The sequence below is a fragment of the Pseudorca crassidens genome, chromosome 14 (genome assembly GCF_039906515.1).
Source record: "Pseudorca crassidens isolate mPseCra1 chromosome 14, mPseCra1.hap1, whole genome shotgun sequence".
NCBI lineage: Eukaryota > Metazoa > Chordata > Mammalia > Artiodactyla > Delphinidae > Pseudorca > Pseudorca crassidens.
Window position 1 is genome coordinate 66,463,496 of NC_090309.1, and position 21,188 is coordinate 66,484,683.

General features: G+C 38.2%; 1 protein-coding gene across 8 annotated transcripts in view; it reads right to left on the reverse strand.

The window, feature by feature from the left end:
• Positions 1-8,858: 8,858 nt before the first annotated feature.
• BIRC6 (baculoviral IAP repeat containing 6) overlaps positions 8,859-21,188 on the reverse strand; it is a 237,804-nt gene continuing 225,474 nt past the window's right edge. For all 8 annotated transcript variants that reach the window (XM_067703312.1, XM_067703310.1, XM_067703309.1 and 5 more), the window contains 3 exons: positions 19,318-19,506; positions 13,024-13,158; positions 8,859-9,718 (listed from right to left, as the gene is read on the reverse strand). In XM_067703312.1, coding sequence (XP_067559413.1) covers positions 9,539-9,718; positions 13,024-13,158; positions 19,318-19,506 — 504 coding nt within the window. In that variant the 3' untranslated portion in view covers positions 8,859-9,538. The remainder of the gene's footprint in view (positions 9,719-13,023; positions 13,159-19,317; positions 19,507-21,188) is intronic.

The window sequence follows — 21,188 nt, forward strand, 5'->3', positions numbered from 1 at the left end:
GCCTGAGCCACTGAGGTGGGAAAGCCAAGTTGAGGACAATGGACCACCAGAGACCTCCTGGCCCCAGGTAATATCAATTGGCAAGAGCTCTCGCAGAGATCTCCGTCTCAATTCTAAGACCCAGCTCCACTTAACGACCAGCAAGCTACAGTGCTGGACACCCTATGCCAAACAACTAGCAAGACAGGAACACAACCCCACGCATCAGCAGAGAGACTGCCTAAAATCATATTAAGTTCACAGACATTCTAAAACACACCACAGGACGCAGTCCTGCCCAGCAGAAAGACAAGATCCAGCTTCATCCACCAGAACACAGGCACCAGTCCCCTCCACCAGGAAGCCTACACAAGCCACTGAACCAACCTTATTCACTGGGGGCAGACACCAAAAACAACGGAAACTATGAACCTGAAGCCTGCGAAAAGGAAACCCCAAACACAGTAAGTTAAGCAAAATGAGAAGACAGAGAAATATGCAGCAGATGAAGGAGCAAGGTAAAAACCCACCAGACCAAACAAACGAAGGGGAAGTAGGCAGTCTACCTGAAAAAGAATTCAGATTAATGATAATAAAGATGATCCAAAATCTTGGAAATAGAATGGAGAAAATACAAGAAACGTTTAACAAGGACCTAGAAGAACTAATGAGAAAACAAACAATGATGAACGACACAAAATATGAAATTAATAATTCGCTAGAAGGGGGCTTCCCTGGTGACGCAGTGGTTGAGTCCGCCTGCCAATGCAGAGGACACAGGTTTGTGCCCTGGTCAGGGAAGATCCCACATGCCGCGGAGCGGCTGGGCCCGGGAGCCATGGCCGCTGAGCCTACGCATCCGGAGCCTGCGCGTCCAGAGCCTGTGCTCCGCAATTGGAGAGGCCACAACAGTGAGAGGCCCGCATACCGCAAAAAAAAAAAAAAAACAAAAAAAACAAATTCGCTAGAAGGAATCAAGAGCAGAATAACTGAGGCAGAAGAATGGATAAGTGACCTGGAAGATAAAATAGTGGAAATAACGACCACAGAGCAGAATAAAGCAAAAAGAATGAAAAGAATGGAGGACGATCTCAGAGACCTCTGAGACAACATTAAACATACCAACATTCAAATTATAGGGGTCCCAGAAAAAAAAGAGAAAAAGAAAGGGACTGAGAAAATATTTGAAGAGATTATAGTTGAAAACTTCCCTAATATGGGAAAGGAAATAGTCAACCAAGTCCAGGAAGCGCAGAGAGTCCCAAACAGGATAAATCCAAGGAGAAACACACCAAGACACATATTAATCAAACTATCAAAAATTAAATACAAAGAAAAAATATTAAAAGCACCAAAGGAAAAACAACAAATTACAAGGGAATCCCCATAAGGTTAACAGCTGATCTTTCAGCAGAAATTCTGCAAGCCAGAAAGGTGTGGAAGGACATATTTAAAGTGATGAAAGGGAAAAACCTACAACCAAGATTACTCTACCCAGGAACGATCTCACTGAGATTCAACAGAGAAATTAAAACCTTTACAGACAAGCAAAAGCTAAGAGAATTCAGCACCACCAAACCAGCTTTACAACAAATGCTAAAGGAACTTCTCTAGGCAGGAAACACAAGAGAAGGAAAGACCTACAATAACAAATTCAAAACAATTGAGAAAATGGTAATAGGAAAATACATATCGATAATTACGTTAAATGTAAATGGATTAAATGCTCCCACCAAAAGACACAGACTGGCTGAATGGATACAAAAACAAGACCCATATATATGCTGTCTATAAGAGACCCACTTCAGACCTATGGACACATACAGACTGAAAGTGAGGGGATTGAAAAAGATATCCTATGCAAATGGAAATCAAAAGAAAGCTGGAGGAGCAATTCTCATATAAGACAAAACAGACTTTAAAATAAAGACTATTACAAGAGACAAAGAAGGACACTACATAATGAGCAAGGGAACAATCGAAGAAGATGTAACAATTTTAAATATTTATGCACCCAACAAAGGAGCACCTCAATACATAAGTCAAATGCTAACAGCCAAAAAAGGGGAAACTGACAGTAACACAATAATAGTAGGGGACTTTAACAACCCACTTCCACCAATGGACAGATCAACCAACTCATAACAAATATGGAAACACAAGACTTATTTATTTTTTAAAATAAATTTTATTTATTTATTTTTGGCTGCGTTGGGTCTTCATTGCTGCCTGTGCTTTCTCTAGTTGCAGTGAGCAGGGCCTACTCTTCGTTGTGGTGTGCTGGCTTCTCCTTGTGGCAGCTTCTCTTGTTGTGCAGCATGGGCTCTAGGCGCTTGGGCTTCATTAGTTGTGGTTCGCGGGCTCTAGAGCACAGGCTCCTAGTTGTGGTGCATGGGCTTAGCTGCTCCATGGCATGTGAGATATTCCCAGATCAGGGCTCAAACCCATGTCCCCTGCATTGGCAGGTGGACTCTCAACCACTGCACCACCAGGGAAGTCCAGGAAACACAAGCTTTGAATGCCATGTTAAACAAGACAGACTTAATTGATATTTATAGGACATTCCATCTAAAAACAACAGAATACATTTTCTTCTCAAGCGCTCATGGAACGTTCTCCAGTATAAATCATATCTTGTGTCACAAATTAAGCCTTGGTAAATTTAAGAAAATTGAAGTCAAATCAAGTATCTTTTCCAACCACAATGCTATGAGACTAGATATCAATTACAGGAAACAATCTGTAAAAAATACAAACACAAGGAGGCTAAACAATACACTACTAAATAACCAAGAGATCACTGAAGAAATCAAAGCGGAAATCAAAAAATACCTAGAAACAAATGACAATGAAAACACGATGGCCCAAAACCTATGAGATGCAGCAAAAACAGTTCTAACAGGGAAGTTTACAGAATACAATCCTACCTCAAGAAACAAGAAACATCTCAAATAAACAACCTAACCTTACGCCTAAAGAAGTTACAGAAAGAACAAAAAAACCCCTCAAAGTTAGCAGAAGGAAAGAAATCATAAAGATCAAATCAGAAATAAATGAAAAAGAAACGAAGAAAACAAAAGCAAAGATCAATAAAACTAAAAGCTGGTTGGTTCTTTGAGAAGATAAACAAAACTGATAAACCATTAACCAGACTCATCAAGAAAAAAAGGGAGAAGACTCAAATCAATAGAATTAGAAATGAAAAAGGAGAAGTAACAACTGACACTGCAGAAGTACAAAGGATCATGAGAGATTACTACAAGCAACTATATGCCAATAAAATGGCCAACCTGGAAGAAATGGACAAATTCTGAGAAAAGCACAACCTTCCAAGACTAGACCAGGAAGAAACAGAAAATATAAACAGACCAATCACAAGCACTGAAATTGAGACTGTGATTAAAAATCTTCCAACAAACAGAAGCCCAGGACCAGATGGCTTCACAGGCGAATACTATCAAACATTTAGAGAAGAGCTAACACATATCCTTCTCAAACTCTTACAAAATACAGCAGAAGGAGGAACACTCCCAAACTCGTTCTACAAGGCCAGCATCACCCTGATACCAAAACCAGACAAAGATGCCACAAAAAAAGAAAATTACAGGCCAATATCACTGATGAACATAGATGCAAAAATCCTCAACAAAATACTAGCAAACAGAATCCAGCAGCACATTAAAAGAATCATACACCATGATCAAGTGGGGTTTATTCTAGGAACAGAAGGATTCTTCAATAGATGCACATCAATCAATGTGATAAACCATATTAACAAACTGTAGGATAAAAACCATATGATCATCTCAGTAGATGCAGAGAAAGCTTTCAACAAATTCAATCCCATTTATGATAAAAACTCTCCAGAAAACTGGCATAGAGGGAACTAACCTCAACACAATAAAGGCCATATATGACAAACCCACAGCCAACATCATCCTCAACTGTGAAAAACTGAAACCATTTCCACTAAGATCAGGAACAAGACAAGGGTGCCCACTCTCACCACTATTATTCAACATATTTTTGGAAGTTTTAGCCACAGCAATCAGAGATGAAAAAGATATTAAAGGAATCCAAATTGGAAGAGAAGAAGTAAAACTGTCACTGTTTGCAGATCATGATACCATACATAGAGAATCCTAAAGATGCTACCAGAACACTATTGGAACTAATCAATGAATTTGGTAGAGTAGCAGGATACAAAATTAATGCACAGAAATCTCTTGCATTCCCATACACTAATGATGAAAAATCTGAAAGAGAAATTAAGGAAGCACTACCATTTACCATTGTAACAAAAAGAATAAAATACCTAGGAATAAACCTACCTAAGGAGACAAAAGACCTGTATGCAGAGAACTATAAGACATTGATGAAAGAAATTAAAGATGATACCAACAGATGGAGAGATATACCATGTCCTTGGATTGGAAGAATCAACATTGTGAAAATGACTCTACTACCCAAAGCAATCTACAGATTCAGTGCAATCCCTATCAAACTACCACTGGCATTTTTCACAGAACTAGAACAAAAAATTTCACAACTTTTGTTTGGAAACATAAAAGACCCAAATAGGCAAAGCAATCTTCTGAAAGAAAAATGGAGCTGGAGGGATCAGCCTCCCTGACTTCAGATTATACTAGAAAGCTACAGTAATCAAGACAGTATGGTACTGGCACAAAAACAGAAATGTAGATCAATGGAACAGGATAGAAAGCCCAGAGATAAACCCACGCACATATGGTCACCTTATTTTTGATAAAGGAGGGAAGAATATACAATGGAGAAAAGACAGCCTCTTCAATAAGTGGTGTTGGGAAAACTGGACAGCTACATGTAAAAGAATGAAATTAGAACACTCCCTAACACCATACACACAAAAAAACTCAAAATGGATGAAAAACCTAAATGTAAGGCCAGACACTATCAAACTCTTAGAGCAAAACATAGGCAGAACACTCTATGACATAAATCACAGCAAGATCCTTTTTGACCCACCTCCTAGAGAAATGGAAATAAAAACAAAAGTAAACAAATGGGACCTAATGAAACTTAAAAGCTTTTGCACAGCAAAGGTAACCATAGACAAGATGAAAAGACAACCCTCAGAATGGGAGAAAATATTTGCAAATGAATCAACTGACAAAGGATTAATCTCCAAAATTTACAAGCAGCTCATGCAGCTCAATATGAAACAACAAACAACCCAATCGAAAAATGGACAGAAGACCTAAGTAGACATTTCTCCAAAGAAGATACACAGATTGCCAACAAACACATGAAAGAATGCTCAACATCACTAATCATTAGAGAAATGCAAATCAAAACTACAATGAGATATCACCTCACTCCAGTCAGAATGGCCATCATCAAAAAATCTACAAACACTAAATGCTGGAGAGGGTGTGGAGAAAAGGGAACCCTCTTGCACTGTTGGTGGGAATGTAAATTGATACAGCCACTATGGAGAACAGTATGGAGGTTCCTCAAAAAACTAAGAATAGAACTACCATATGACCCAGCAATCCCACTGCTGGGCATATACCCTGAGAAAACCATAATTCAAAAAGAGTCATGTACCACAACGTTCACTGCAGCTCTATTTACAATATCAGGACATGGAAGCAACCTAAGTGTCCATCGACAGATGAACTAACAAAGAAGATGTGGCACATATATACAATGGAATATTACTCAGGCATAAAAAGAAAGGAAATTGAGTTATCTGTAGTGAGGGGGATGGACCTAGAGTCTGTCATACAGAGTGAAGTAAGTCAGAAAGAGAAAAACAAATACCGTATGTTAACACACATATATGGAATCTTTAAAAAAACCTGAACCTGGAAGTGTGAAATCAATACAATCTCTCTGGAAAGCAATTCGTCATTAAATATCAAACCCTTTGACCTAATAATTCTAGGCTTTATCCTAAGGAAATAAAAGATATAGACCATGGTTATTAGAGCATTATTTATAGTTAGCAAAATAGAAATAGCTTAAAAGAAAAGTATGTAATATGGTGAAAAAAATGTAACTGTAGAAATTTGTCTACTAAATAATTAGCTTTGGTTTAAGGAATAAATGGCCAGTCAGCAATGCCTAGCTAGGGACCAACCCTCGTTTGAGTTATTTAGTACAGGGCCGATCAAGCCACAGTCCACAGACTGCGACCAGTTGGCAGTGGGCTAAGTACAGAAAGTGAGTAAGCAATAGGACAATACTGCAATGTCTTCACTGTATTTTATAAAGTACTGGTCTCTAACGGAAAGAAGGCCCTTCACCACAGTTTGACACACTAACTAGAATATTTCACCTCACCCATCTTACCCTAAGTAAACCAAATTATAGGACATCAAAGAAAAATTGTTGGGAATTCCCTAGAGGTCCAGTAGTTAGGACTCCTGCACTCTCACTGCCTGCTGAGGGCCCGGGTTCCATCTCTGGTTGGGGAACTAAGATCCGACAAGCAGCAGGTGCAGCCAAAGAAAAAAGAAAAAAAAGTTTACAGTACTTTCTACATTTGTCTGACTTCGGGGATACTGGTCTTAACACTAAAATGTTAACTAAGCAGTTTATTTTTGTACTTCTCTTTAAGATCACAACTTCATAGCTAATAGTTTTATGAACTGACCATTGGATTTACTGATTTCCTCACGTGCTCTTGGACCTAGGCCATCCCATGTCTGCTGGCATCTGCTCCAGCCTTCTCCAAGGCCTTCACTCACCCTTCTCCCCTGGCTCCTCAGCCTGTAAACATCCTGGAGTTATTCTCATACCAAAAAATACATATTTCTCCAAGTTCTGTCACTTTTCCCTTCCTCTCCACCCCTTCATTGTCCTAGTTTATGACCACGACCTCAACTCTAGTGTAGGCTCTCTACTGACCTCCTTGCCACCCAACAGTTGGCAGAATGATCTTCCTGAAATACCATCTGACCAGGTTGCTCCTCTAATTAAAGCTACTGGACAGCCCTCCATCACCTACAGGATGTCAAAGCTCCTTAACAGGACAACCAAGTTCTTCCATGACCCAACCCCTCCTATCTTCCTGACACCACAGCCCACATCGCACCCATTCAACTATCCCCACTTTGCCTCTTAAAGTCCAATAGTATCGAACATGGTAACATTAACTCAAGCTCTCCTCTTTGCTCTCTTGTATCTGGAATAACTTCTTTCTGCCTGGCTAACTTACTTATCCTCACCCTTCCAGACTCAGGATATCTTCCTTTTTTTTTGCTTTTGTTTTTGTTTTGGCTGCATTGGGTCCTTGTCGCTGCGCGTGGGCTTTCTCTAGTTGTGGCGAGCGGGGGCTACTCTTCATTGCAGTGCATGGGCTTCTCATGGCGGTGGCTTCTCTTGTTGTGGAGCATGGGCTCTAGGCGCACGGGCTTCAGTAGCTGTGGAACGCAGGCTCAGTAGTTGTGGCGCACAGGCTCTAGAGTGCAAGCTCAGCAGTTGTGGCGCACGGGCTTCGTTGCTCCGCGGCACGTGGGATCTTCCCAGACCAGGGATCAAACCCGTGTCCTCTGCATTGGCAGGCAGATTCTTAACCACTACGCCACCAGGGAAGTCCAGGATATCTTCCTTTAGGAAGCTCTTCCTGACCATATCACCTCAGTGCCCATCAACATTTTGCCTGAGGTAGGTGTCCCTCCTCTGTGCTCCCAATATACCCTGTAAATAACAGTATCAGAGAACTTACAATTTTGCACTGACATTATGTTTTCATGTTTGTCATTCAATCCTCAAGTGCAGGAACCTGTACCTAGTACAAACTGAGTGCTCAAATGTTTGTTGTAGTCTAGATTCCAGGTGGAACCAAATTAGACTAAAGTCTCAAATTCAGACTTTAGGCCTTGGTTTTTAAAAAACATGAACTGGAACTTACAGTACTGATATTGTTACTTAGCCTTTATAAAGTTTTCTGAGGACTAATGGTGTGAAATGACCATTAGGGAAATGACCCTACCTTATTTTAATGATTAAAAATAAAATCCCAAATTGGAGGTAAACAATATACTTGGATAGAAGCTTTTATCATCTATCCCTGACAGGACCCTGACAGACCGAAAAACAAAAGGCCTAGAGGATTGATGTGATGACCGTCCTTTTACTACTTATTGCTGCTAATTTTATACTGAGCTATAAGATAGCAGGTCTGTGAGTAACATTTAATTGACTCTGCTTCCTCACAAACTGACTCGATTTTGTCATGCTTGTGTAACTCATCACCCACTAGACCTAATGCTATGTGTTTTGGAACCTTTGATTTCCTGGTCACACACTTTATTCACTTTAAGGAGCTCTGTACCTTGTTGAGAGAGTATCATGATCCCTAGTTCCCCTTTTCCTTCAGAGAGTAACTCACTGCTCAGGATACAGCTTCTCCCTCAGGTCAGCTCCAGATTCAGGGTTTCCAGTTTATTTTCTATTAACACTATCAAGAATCACCTTAGCTCTTCCTTTGTGATAACTGGTCTTGAAAAAAATAGCCTTCCCTTTCCCGTGAGTAGCTCTTGAAAGTGTCCAATTCTTTGTAGAAATAGCATTTCACACCATGGCAAACTGTTTTAGAAACAAGACATACCAATACACCTAAGTCTTTATTTATTTGGCTCTAGGAAGAATTTGCATGAAAATGAGCCTATATGGCAAGTACAGAATGTACTGTAACAGCACCAGAGAGGTACATCCTCTCTGCTCTACAGAGCCTCAATGTTTAACATATACATGTGACGTTAGTAATAAAACCAGATAGTCCAGGAAGAAAGGAGCCCTTTAGGAAAAACTCAGTTTAGAGTGACTTTTCAAATTGACCATTCCTCTTCATATACTTAAATTCAAATAACAGATACATTCACAGGCCCAAATATTGGCATAGAATAAAATCATGTTCATTTATTTTTCTGCATCTTAGAATTTTAGAAAGCATAAAATTAAATACGTTGAATGTAATAAATTCATCCATACAAGTGCAAGTCTCCAGCTATAATGCATTTTATGGCAGATTTATCATTTAAAAAATGTACCAGTAAATCAAAAAAGAGGGAGTATGTCCATTTAACTTTTATTGAAGTGTATGTAGGAGGTCTTCAGAAATCAAATATGAGCATGAAGATATGGCCAAACATAAAATCTATCAAATTCAGTGAAAAGTTGCTGACTTTAAATAGTAGTTGTAAGAATGACCAATATATATTCTTTGTTAACAACCCTTCACTCTACAGTAAAAAAAAAAAAATTCAGTAAACATTCTTTCCTAAGGTAGTTTCCCTTATATAATCAGTGATTTATCCATTTCTTTGTATACACAAATTTGTTGAACATACCAATCAGTGGTTCTCACAAGTGAAAAATAAAAGCACAAAAAAGTTTACACTCTTGTACAGGTAAATAAAAGATCACCTTGAATGAAACTGGATCTCCTTAAGGGTGTAGTATAATTTCAGTTTCATTACCTATTACATAATTAGTTTCTTACATACAAATATTGACATATTTGGCTTGTGCTTCAAAGCCTCTGCGTCTGTGAAGTCCGTATCAATGCAGCTCACAATTTGAAGTCACTGGGGAGTTCTTTACTGCTGCTGGGTTTGACCTGATCAGGCATGAGAGTCTCCTCAGCACCCGCTGTGGCACTGCACATCTCCGAGGCATCATCGGCATCAGGGTCCAAGTCTTCAGGACAGGGAAGTTTCAGCAGCTCTTCTCGGAGCTGCGCAGTGTGACGCTACGCAGGGGAAAATGAGTGATGTTAGAACTGTAAACCCTGGGATACTAGCACAACATCACTGGAGGGAAGAATTGAGTTCAAAACAAAACCCAAAGCATTAGGTCTACAAAAATTTAGTAAGACCTTCCTTAAGCTAGCTGCTCTAACAGGCAGTGAACAAAGTTGGCACAAATCTCTAACCTCAAAGTAACTGACGCTGCTGGTAAGCCCTGAGTACTGAGTAGCATGCCCACAGACCCTACCAATGCCCCAACACCAGGAACAAAAACAGCATTACTAATGACTCAGAGGACACCAGTCATTTGCCATATATAGTTTTAAATTAAAGAGAATAACATCTTAACTTGTAATACATGCTGCCTCTGACTAAAATTTTTGAGACACAGTCCATAAATTAAAATAAAACCACTGCTATTTTAGTGAATAAAAACTAGGCCCTATGTAAAACGTTTGAAATCTTTCATACTCATCGCCTCATGTAATGCCTGGCTTACACCTTATAAATAATTTAATCATAAGGATTTTTTAAAACGTAAGCAAATGAAAAAGAAGATCTAGAGAGAGTACATAACTTTGTATTACCCCATACTGCCATTTAGGGAAGGATACAGAGATGTTAACAGAGAGTGGCTGGTTGTTTACAAACATTAAGTTTTAGTTTATAAATTTCTAGTGGGACAGAAATGACCTCAAATCTCACACCAAGGGCTTTGAAAATTAGTTGTGTCAATAGCTGACTTTGAAAATTAACCAACATTTATAGAACAAGGAACTGTGCTCAACAGTAACAATGTAAAAGCAATGTGTAAAATAAGGAGGACACAGCTGGATAAAAAGAGCTGACTGTACTAGGCCATTTTATCTAAGGGACTTGAGCATCTGTGGATCTTGGTATTTGCAGGGGATCCTGGAACCAATCCCCTGTGGATATGGAGGACCAACTGTATGATCTCTGATTTTACAGAGCCTAAACTTTGGTTAGAAGTAGAAGACATATAAGCAAGGTAAGACAACTACACATTTGCAGCCATTTTTAAGGTTTCAAAGTATATTTACATACTGGTAACTCGAAATTTTTCTAGCCCCAATTTCTCTTCCACCATGGACAACAGAAGAAAACACTAACTAGGGAAGAAGAAGAAAAAAAAAAGGACAATTATGAAGGCCCAGTTGAGGTGGGAATACTATGCCTTTATTGTGAAATTAAACTGAAGAGCTGCATACTTTTCTCAAATAGCACTCAGCAGCAAAAGTATACCTGAGATGATATAAATTTGGACTGATTCAGGATAGAGATTTCCAAATCAGGGCATTACAGAAACAAAGAATAAGAATTTGAGATAAAAACAAGACACTGACTGAAATAACAAAGCAAAAGAAGCTGGACTTAGCCACCGAGGTTTTGTGTAAGGGAAAGATGTATCTAAACGACTGAGCTATGGGAACTGAGGAGAATAATGGGGAGGAGAATCCCCGTATGAAGGCAGCACCGATAGGACCTAGCACTGACCTGGTAGGTATACTAGATGAAGCGGGAGTTAAATAAAATTTGAAGATTTTTAGACAGAGAAAAGTTGTTTAAGATTAAGAAAATACAGAAGGTTATAAAATTTGACTGAAGGAAAGATAAGTTCTCTCTTTTAGATCTTCAATGAAGAGTGATGACAGGGCATCCAAGTAAAAATGCCAGTAATATGACTTTGAGAAAGCTAAGAGCAGACAACAGTTTGCAAAGTCACTTTTAAAGAGAAAATGGCCAATGTCAGGGGTATAGATACAATGATAGAGAAAGAGAATAAAATAGTCCTAAGGGCCAAATAGTAAGGCTTCAGGTACACAATCATCCAGGAGAAGGGGAAAGAAAAAACAAGCTGAAAGAATTAAGAGTGTGAGAAGAGGAGCCACGATAGCCCACAGATGAAAAGTACAGAGAAAAAAAGAACATTAGACCAGTGTTAGGACTGTTTTTATCAAGTAGGCAACAGTGTTACAAGAGATTATACTGAAACCATCTAATTTAAAAGTCAAGGCAAGTTTCCATGAAGTGAAATTTCAGCTGAAAACTGAATGGAAGTGAGCCAGTAGAGCAGGCAAAAGTAAGCATCTGTAAAGGCCTGGAGGGGAGAGAGATGCACGGAGGGGAGAGAGGTGCATAGAGAGCAGAGCCAGGGTCACTTTGAGAACTGGATAGCGGGTCACTTCCATAGAATGGAAATTCAACTGCAAAACGTTGATTGGTGAGAGGGTTATTTAAAAATGGAGGCAAAAGTGTTAACAGCTCTAGTTTTTGTAGTAAAAGGAGAGAATCATTTTTATAATAACAGGGGCAAAATAAAACTAGCTTAAGGGGATGCAAATGTTAAGGAGAAAAAAAATTTTGTTTTTAAAGGTTTTTATAATGGAAAATCTCAAACATATACAGAAGTAAGCAGAATATAAAATGAACTCCCATGAATCTATCACCGAGCTTCAACATTTATCAACTCAGAGCTAGTCTTCTTTCATCTATAATACCACCACTTTTCTCATTTTGTTTTGAAGCAAACCCCAGATATTGTATGGTTTTACATTCATAAATATTTCTGTATGTAACCTGAAAAATAGGGACATTAAAAAAATTCACCAATAAAAAAAACCTAATAAACCCTTATCATTATAATCTAATCATTTTAAGTGAAGATACTTTTAAAGTTAGAAGGAAAGGAGCCAGTAGAGACGACCATAATCAGTGGAGGATAAAAGGAACAGTGGTGAGTAAAGACAGGTATCTCCCAAGGCAGGGAAAAAAAGGTGGCCTTTGGAGGTATGATTCCCACATAAAAAAAAAAAAAAAAAAAAAATCTCCAAAACCATAATGTACTACATTTCCATTCTGTGAACGCCCTAGTTGAAAACAACAGCTCACTGCCCCCAAAACAGGATTGTATCACAGATGCTTCCACACCAATCAGCTGCTGGAGGCTCTGCAGCTACCATCTCCCTCATTACTCCAAGTAATAAAATTCTGGAACGTAAGAGGCTCAGGGAAAAGCTAATGCAAACTGTCATGGAGAACATTTTGTTGCCATCATTGTCAAACAACTCTATGAAACTCTGTTGGCTCAGTCCCTATACTCATTTTTAATTTTAGGAACTGTCACTTCGTTGTCAAAAGGAATGTATCTTTTCTATAGACTTCTGGGTAACCTCTGAACTTAATAAATTTAATGTTTCTTTCTAGCAGTCATCACAGTTCTGTCAGTGAATATACAACTCTTCTTTTAAAGCCACCAACAAGGCTCCTGTTAGGGAGGGTTACTCACCTTGAGAGCTGCTGCATGGTGAGACATGGTCCTGCCTACCCGCTTATCACTGCTGTGCTGCTGGATGTCTGCAATCCACTCCTCACACTGGGCCATGATCTCAGCTCTTTTCAAGTAAAAATGTTTATGTATAACCTTAAGAATAAACCAAGCAAGAGAACAACATGTGATCGGGTCAGAATTTAAAAGACAAAGTATGTGGCATTACAAAAACATGAAATTTAAAAGACATGGCATTTTTTTTCTCTCCACAAAACTCAATGTGGTTAACACTCTACATTATTAACAGGGAAGCATCAGGATTATGACATCAGATGACTTGTGTTGAAATACCCAGTTCTATAAGCAGAAAATAATGCCCAATCCCACTCAGACATTTCAGTAGTTAATCCTATCCAGAGAACATAAGACATCTATAAAACAATAGAGTCAGAAGGCAAATGTAAATAAATGAATAACCAGGAGAAAAAGTATTGACAACAGAAAAACTGTCAATTTCTATCTTTCAAAGAGAACTCAAAGAACATTTAGATGAGTAAAGAGATTCTCAATCACAGGCATTCGCACAGATATCAGAACATAGCCCCAAATAGGCAATATTATTACTCTCTTAATTTTGTCTTCTGGTTAACTTATGAACAAGATTTTATTTTATGACGTTTAACTCCTTAAGATAAATGTGCTCTACATTTCAGATTTTTAAAATTCTTTCTTTGAAAAACCGAGTAAAATTTCTGTGTATGTAGTAAAAGTCTATTTTTGACAAATTTAAGCTAGAAAATAGATCATTTTGGAATTATTATTCTGTATTCTGGGTGAGCTACTTACTACGTTGCCCAATGAGCTTGTCTCCTCTAAAGAAAAGGCAATAATACCTACAAGGGAAAAATTAGGAAAAACTGGGAATGGACATAAAACACCACCAATAAGTTATTGAGTTTGATGCATACAGGGATACAAAAATGAGTACGAAACCACCTGATACGAAGAACGATGATGACCACAGAATAAGATGGGAGATGAGTGCACAAGAAAAAGATACGTTTTGAAAAATAAAAAACAACAATAAAAAACAAAAACAAATCCCATGAAATTAAAACAGTAGCAGGCCACAACTGATTGGGAAAATTAGAAAAGCATTCATGGACAAGGGGTACCCCTTTAATGTGAGCTAGGTTCTAAAAGATGAGAAAGAATTATTGTTTCAAATTATACATATTTCCTTTTTGTGAAAGTCATGTCCCCACTCTGAGTCCCCTGTGTTAGCAGTTTATTCTTCCAGAAAACAAAACAAAACTTTAAGCATGAACCAACAAATTACACTGACTGTGTATACTTACAAATTTCTTTCAATACATTTAAAAACTGACGTTTAACATATACAGAAAAGTGCCCAAATCATGTGTATAACTGAACGCATTTTCCCACAGTGAACACAAGAAAACAACCTCTACTTAGATAAGAAACAGAACATTACCAAGCATGCCGGAAGATCCCCTTGTGCTACTTCTTACCATTAACCCTCATCCAAAAGTATACACTATACTAACTTCTTTAAGTATGAGTTTAACTCAGTTTTGAACTTTTTATACATAGAATCATATAGAAAGTACTCTTGTGCCTGGTTTCTTATGCTCTTTATTGTGTTTATAATATCTGTCCATCTTAATGTGTGAAGGAGTTCACTCATTTACACTGCTGTATTCCACTTTATGAAAATTCCATAATTTCTCCATTCATTCTGCTGATCAGACTGTTTCCAATTTTTGGCAATGTTATGAACATTCTCTACACCCAATATGTACACAACTGCTATTGAGCATATACCAAGGAATGGAATTGCTAGTCATAAAGCATATATTAAGCTTATTACCTGAAAGTATTGATATGTTACAAAGTATTGATATATCAGAGCTCCAGTTGTTCCACAACCTAACATTTGGTATCAAAAGCCTTTGAACTCTTAGAGATGCTGAAGGATAGGTAGACAGGAGCCAGACAATGTAGAGTTTTGAAGGCTATGGTAAGGACTCTGTGTTTTCATCTTCTTTTAATGGGAAGTCAATGGAGTGAGATGATCTGATTATGCGTGGAGAACCATTGTAGAAGGACAAAGTGGAAGCAGCGAAATCAGAAAACTACTTCAACAATTCAAGCAATAGGTAATGGTAGCTTGATTTTTTTGTTTGTTTGGTTGTTAAAAAATATTTTTTATTTGTTTGGTTGCACCAGGTCTTTTTTTTTTTTAAAATAAATTTATTTATTTATTTTTGGCTGCGTTGGGTCTTCGTTGCTGTGCACAGGCTTTCTCTAGTTGTGGGGAGCAGGGGCTCCTCTTCGTTGCGGTACATGGGCTTCTCATTGCGGTGGCTCCTCTTGTTGTGGAGCATGGGCTCTAGATGTGTGGGCTTCAGTAGTCGTGGCATGCGGGCTCAGTAGTTGTGGCTCGCGGGCTCTAGAGTGCAGGCTCAGTAGTTGTGGCACACAGGCTTAGCTGCTCCATGGCATGTGGGATCTTCCCGGACCAGGGATCGAACCCATGTCCCCTGTGTTGGCAGGCAGATTCTTAACCCATGTGCCACCAGGGAAGTCCCTGCACTGGGTCTTAGTTGCAGCAGGTGGGCTCCTTAGTTGTGGCTTGCTGACTCCTTAGTTGCAGCATGCATGTGGGATCTAGTTCCGTGACCAGGGATCAAACCTGGGCCCCCCGCATTGGCAGCGCAGAGTCTTAATCACTGCACCACCAGGGAAGTCCCAGTAATGGGAGCTTGAAATAGGCTGGCCAGGGTGAAGATTTAATTAATTAATTAATTAATTAACTATAGTATAGTTGATTTACAGTGTTGTGTCTGTTTCTGGATACAGCAAAGTAATTCAGTTATACATATACATACATATTCTTTTCCATTATGATTTATTACAGAACATTGAATATAGTTCCCTGTACTATATGGTAGAACCTTGTTGTTTATCTGTTTTATATACAGTAGTTTGTATTTGCTAATTCCAAACTTCTACTTTATCCCTCCCCCACCCCCTTTCCCCTTTGGTAACCATAAGTTTGTTTTCTGTGTCTGCAAGTCTGTTTTGTAAATAAGTTCATTTTAGATTTAAGTTCAATTAGATTCCACATATAAGTGATATCATATGGTATTTGTCTTTCTCTGTCTGACTTACTTCACTTAGTATGATAATCTCTAGGTCCATCCTTGTTGCTGCAAATGGCATTATTTCATTTTTTTTTATGGATCAGTAGTATTCCATTGCATATATACCACACCTTTATCCATTCATCTATCAATGGACATTCAGGTTGCTTCCATGTCTTGGCTATTGTAAATAGTGTGGCCGTGAACATCAGGGTGCATGTATCATTTTTTTTTTAATTAATTAATTATTTTTTGGCTGCGTTGGGTCTTCGTTGCTGTGTGCGGGGCTTTCTCTAGTTGTGGCCAGCGGGCACTACTCTTCGTTGCGGTACACGGGCTTCTCATTGTGGTGGCTTTTCTTGTTGCAGAGCATGGGCTCTAGGCTTGCAGGCTCTAGAGCACAGGCTCAGTAGTTGTGGCGCACGGGCTTCGTTGCTCCACGGCATGTGGGAACTTCCCGGACCAGGGCTTGAACCCACGTCCCCTGTATTGGCAGGCGGATTCTTAACCACTGTGCCACCAGGGAAGCCCTGCATATATCTTTTTGAATTAGAGTCTTCTCTGGATATATGCCCAGGAGTGGGACTGCTGGATCATATGGCAACTCTATTTTTAGTTTTTTAAGGAACCTCCACACTGTTTTCCATAGTGGGTGTACCAATTTACATTCCCACCAACAGTGTAGGAGGGTTCCCTTTTCTCCACACGCTCTCCAGCACTTGTTATTTGTAGATTTTTTTAAAATTTACTCTATTTATTTATTTATTTTTGGCTGTGTTGGGTCTTCGTTGCTGCGCACGGGCTTTCTCTAGTTGCGGCGAGTGGGGGCTACTCTTCGTTGCGGTGCGTGGACTTCTCATTGCACTGGCTTCTCTCATTGTGAAGCATGGGCTCTAGGCGTGCGGGCTTAAGTAGTTGCGGCACGTGGGCTCAGTAGTTGTGGCTCACAGGCTCTAGAGCACAGGCTCAGTAGTTGTGGCACACGAGCTTAGTTGCTCTGCGGCATGTGGGAACTTCCTGGACCAGGGATCGAACCCGTGTCCCCTGAATTGGCAGGCGGATTCTCAACCACTGCGCCACCGGGGAAGCCCTGTAGATTTTTTGATGATGGCCACTCTGACCAGTGTGAGGTGGTACCTCACTGTAGTTTTTCTTTTTTTTAAATTAATTAATTAATTTATTTATTTTTGGATGCGTTGGGTCTTTGTTGCTGCGTGCGGGCTTTCTCTAGTTGTGGTGAGCGGGGGCTACTCTTCATTGTGGTGCGCAGGCTTCTCATTGCGGTGGCTTCTCTTGTTGCAGAGCACAGGCTCTAGGTGCGCAGGCTTCAGTAGTCATGGCACGCGAGCTCAGTAGTTGCAGCACACGGACTCTAGAGCGCAGGCTCAGTAGTTGTGGCCCACAGGCTTAGTTGCTCCGCGGCATGTGAGATGTTCCCGGACCAGGGCTTGAACCCATGTTCCCTGCATTGGCAGGCAGATTCTTAACCACTGCTCCACCAGGGAAGCCCCCCTCACTGTAGTTGTGATTTGCACGTCTCTAATAATTAGCAATGCTAAGCATCTTTTCATACGCTTATTGGCCATCTCTATGTCTTCTTTGGAGAAATGTCTCTTTAGGTCTTCTGCCCATTTTTTTGACTGGGTTGTTTTTTTGTTATTGAGCTGTATGAGCTGTTTGTATATTTTGGAAATTAAGCCCTTTTTGGTCACAGCGAAAATATTTTTTCATCAAATTTTGATTATGCTTTGAATGGTAGAGCGAAATTTGTCAACAGATTGAATGTGGTATGTGAGTAAAAGAATGAAGCCACACGTTGTTAGGGTTTTGGGTTTAGACCATGGTGCTTTTACTGAGAGAAGAAAGGAAGGAAGAATCAAGAGTGCAGTGTTGCAGTGTTAAGTTTGAGGTGGTTATTATACATTCTAGTAGACTTGTCAAGTAGTTTACATATCTGGATACGTTATTTGAGTCTTAAAGGCACTAAGAAATTAATTTATGATACAAACAGGAGGAATATAAGTTTATCAAGGGCAGGAACTGACTTTCACTTTTCCTTGAGTTCAGAGTACCTTAGTGCAGTACCTAGTAACAGCTGATATTCCACACGGCTGCCAAATGAATTACTTAATGTAAGTAGCCCAAACTTGAAAAGGGACAGAACATTATGCTTAAGAGTACAAAGAAATGCATGTTTGTATTTCCTGTAATATTAGGAAAAGTAATTACCCACAGCCTTGAATACAAGCCTTTGCAAAAGTAAAATACCCAACTATGTCATTCAAAGTGCAAAGTCATTTAGTAATAACAAAAGGAAGAAATGTTTTTACATTCCTTCAGAGTATATTCATCGATACTACTTAATGAGGAGAGTTTCGCGTATAATGCTACATATAGTTCACACATAATATTTGCTTAACTGTATTAAAGATCAATTTTCTATCAGGTAAATACGCCAATTCTTCCTCTAAAGTGTTGTGTTTCTAGCACAACCTAAGAAACTGATGATCAAGGGAAACAATTTAGGAAAAAAAAATGTTTCATGACAGAGTTAAAGTAAGATGTGATGAAGTAATCTGATGTGACAAGTGAAAAATACAACCATATTTTAGGCAGACTAAGGAGAGATAACTAAGTACAGGAAAAGAGCCACACTTCAGGATGTGGTAAAAATGAAAGCACGTGACAGTATCAAGACTGGTTTCAGAAACTAAGTTCAACTTTTCCTAAAGAAAAGAAAATGTCTTTTTCTTCAATTTCACACACAGATATTAGTATAAGGGCAAAGTTTCTATTTGCAAGACAATTAGAAAGTATCTTAATCTCTAATAAAAAAGAATATTTTTATGAAGAATATTTTTGTAACATATTCTAGTATATACTAACATAATAACTAGCACAGTATGCTAGTAGAACAGTAGCCATGAAAAATAAAGAATTAATAAAACTGTCCAAAAATATAGTCAGATGCCTTTTAGGAAGTAAATGGTTTAAAAAATTCACCTGTACTATATTATTACTGATTTTTCATGACTAAAAACAAGAGTAAACTTTAGTATACCACAGATATAAAGGGAAGTATAATACCTAAACTATATTCTATTATGTCTTTAATAAAGTATTTCATTAATTTTATTAAACATACCTCTTTAAAACATGGTGAAGGGTTTCTGATTTGTTCTAGCATTGCCCACTTAACCGTTGCTTGTCGAATGTTTCCATCATATTCTCGAGAACTCTGTGTGCCACTGGGAGTGCCTCTAGACCGCTCATATCCTGGTTCATTAAAATAAGGCTCAGCTACTAATATAAGGGACTGAACAGACACCAACACCTGAGGACCAAAGAAATAAAGAATAGTTATGATAGGACATTTTTACTACCAGTAAACTAATACCTTGCTTTATCAACTAGGAGTGCCTTTTAATATGTGCGTCCACATAACTTTATCACCATAAAACTGATGTTAATAATTGACACTGAAATACTGTATTATTAGAGCAAAATTAAAATAGGTACAGTAGAATCTTATATAATATTTATATATATGTTTTATATTCTTGAATTCTTGAAAAAGAAAAATAGGTATGAAGATCCTATTTCCTGAAACTACTAAAAAAAACACTTGCTTATAAACATCCTATACCAATTTAGACATCATTTTGCTCGAACTGTCCTTACTCTTAAAGGGCATAAAGCTAACAATATACTCCTAACAATACTCACTTGTAAGGAAAACTACACATGACGCAGTCTTTACTTTCATTCCAAGGAAAATTTACTTTCACGGTATCACAAAAATATTACCAGAAGCTTTCAATAGCAAGATGACATGGCTCTAAGACCAGCTCTGACCCCCTACTTACATACCAGAAGGTTTGTTTCTCTAGATATAACCAATATTGAGAGTTCACTCTTAGTTAGTATAGTACTGTTTGCTAATATACTTACATAACTGGCTAATATGACATCTTTGGAGGCAGGAAAATATTAGCTATAATTTTCCCACTTCATACATGAAAAACAATTAGCAGCAGTTGCATTTTCTTTAGGGAAGATGATTAAACAACATCAAGGATATGCACCTTAGAAGTCAAGGAATATATTTTCTTAAAAAATTAAAAAAATGGAAAACTTGAACCTGAAATATATGACCTATGAATACACAAAGTTAAATATGACCTGAAGTAACCATGTTACTGAGGCCAAGGTCAACTACGGAAAAAAAAATTAACCTGTATAATTCTGAGGCAAAGATCTCATAATTTTTAAACTTACTGAAACTAAATATATCACTAAAGGAAAGTGATTTCCCTTGGCTATATACTTTCCCCCAACTCAAATCTGACACTTCTGAAATAATCTTCCAGGGCATATTTATTAGTTCCTTTCCTTTTCCCTTTTAAATAATCTTCCTCTTATATGAGTAGGGTATATTCCCATTATCTACAAAGGCGGAGAAAGAAATTTTGTAACATAGGATTCAGTTACTTACTTAACCTCAACTCCTTTGAGACAAAATATAGTTTTATAAATCTCAAGCAGCTGGAGATTCAAACAATTTACAAACTACTTCAGATTCATAACACATCTGGTTTTTTAAAAGAGCTAAACTATATACAGGAAATGAAAAATAGATGCTTTGTATACAGAACAAAGAAAACTATATTTGAGAAATAAATTTGAGTTTAATATTGTCTGCTAAAAAAATTGAACTATAACATCTGCATTTGATAACAAATAAATTAGCAGAGATCGATATTTCTTGGAATTAAATTCAAAGAATAATTTATAACACGTGCTCTTTTCTCACTGGGTGACATTATTATTTACTTTTTACGGGCATCTTCTATTTACTTTTTAAACATGTACCTTTTAGGAAATATATAAGTGCCACTTTATTTTTCTTTGGTGAACTCAGCTATTTAGGAGTCAAAATATTCATTTTATGGAATTTCTGGAGCCTTGAATTATCTGACCTACTTACTCATTTTATTTCACAGCACACTTTATTGT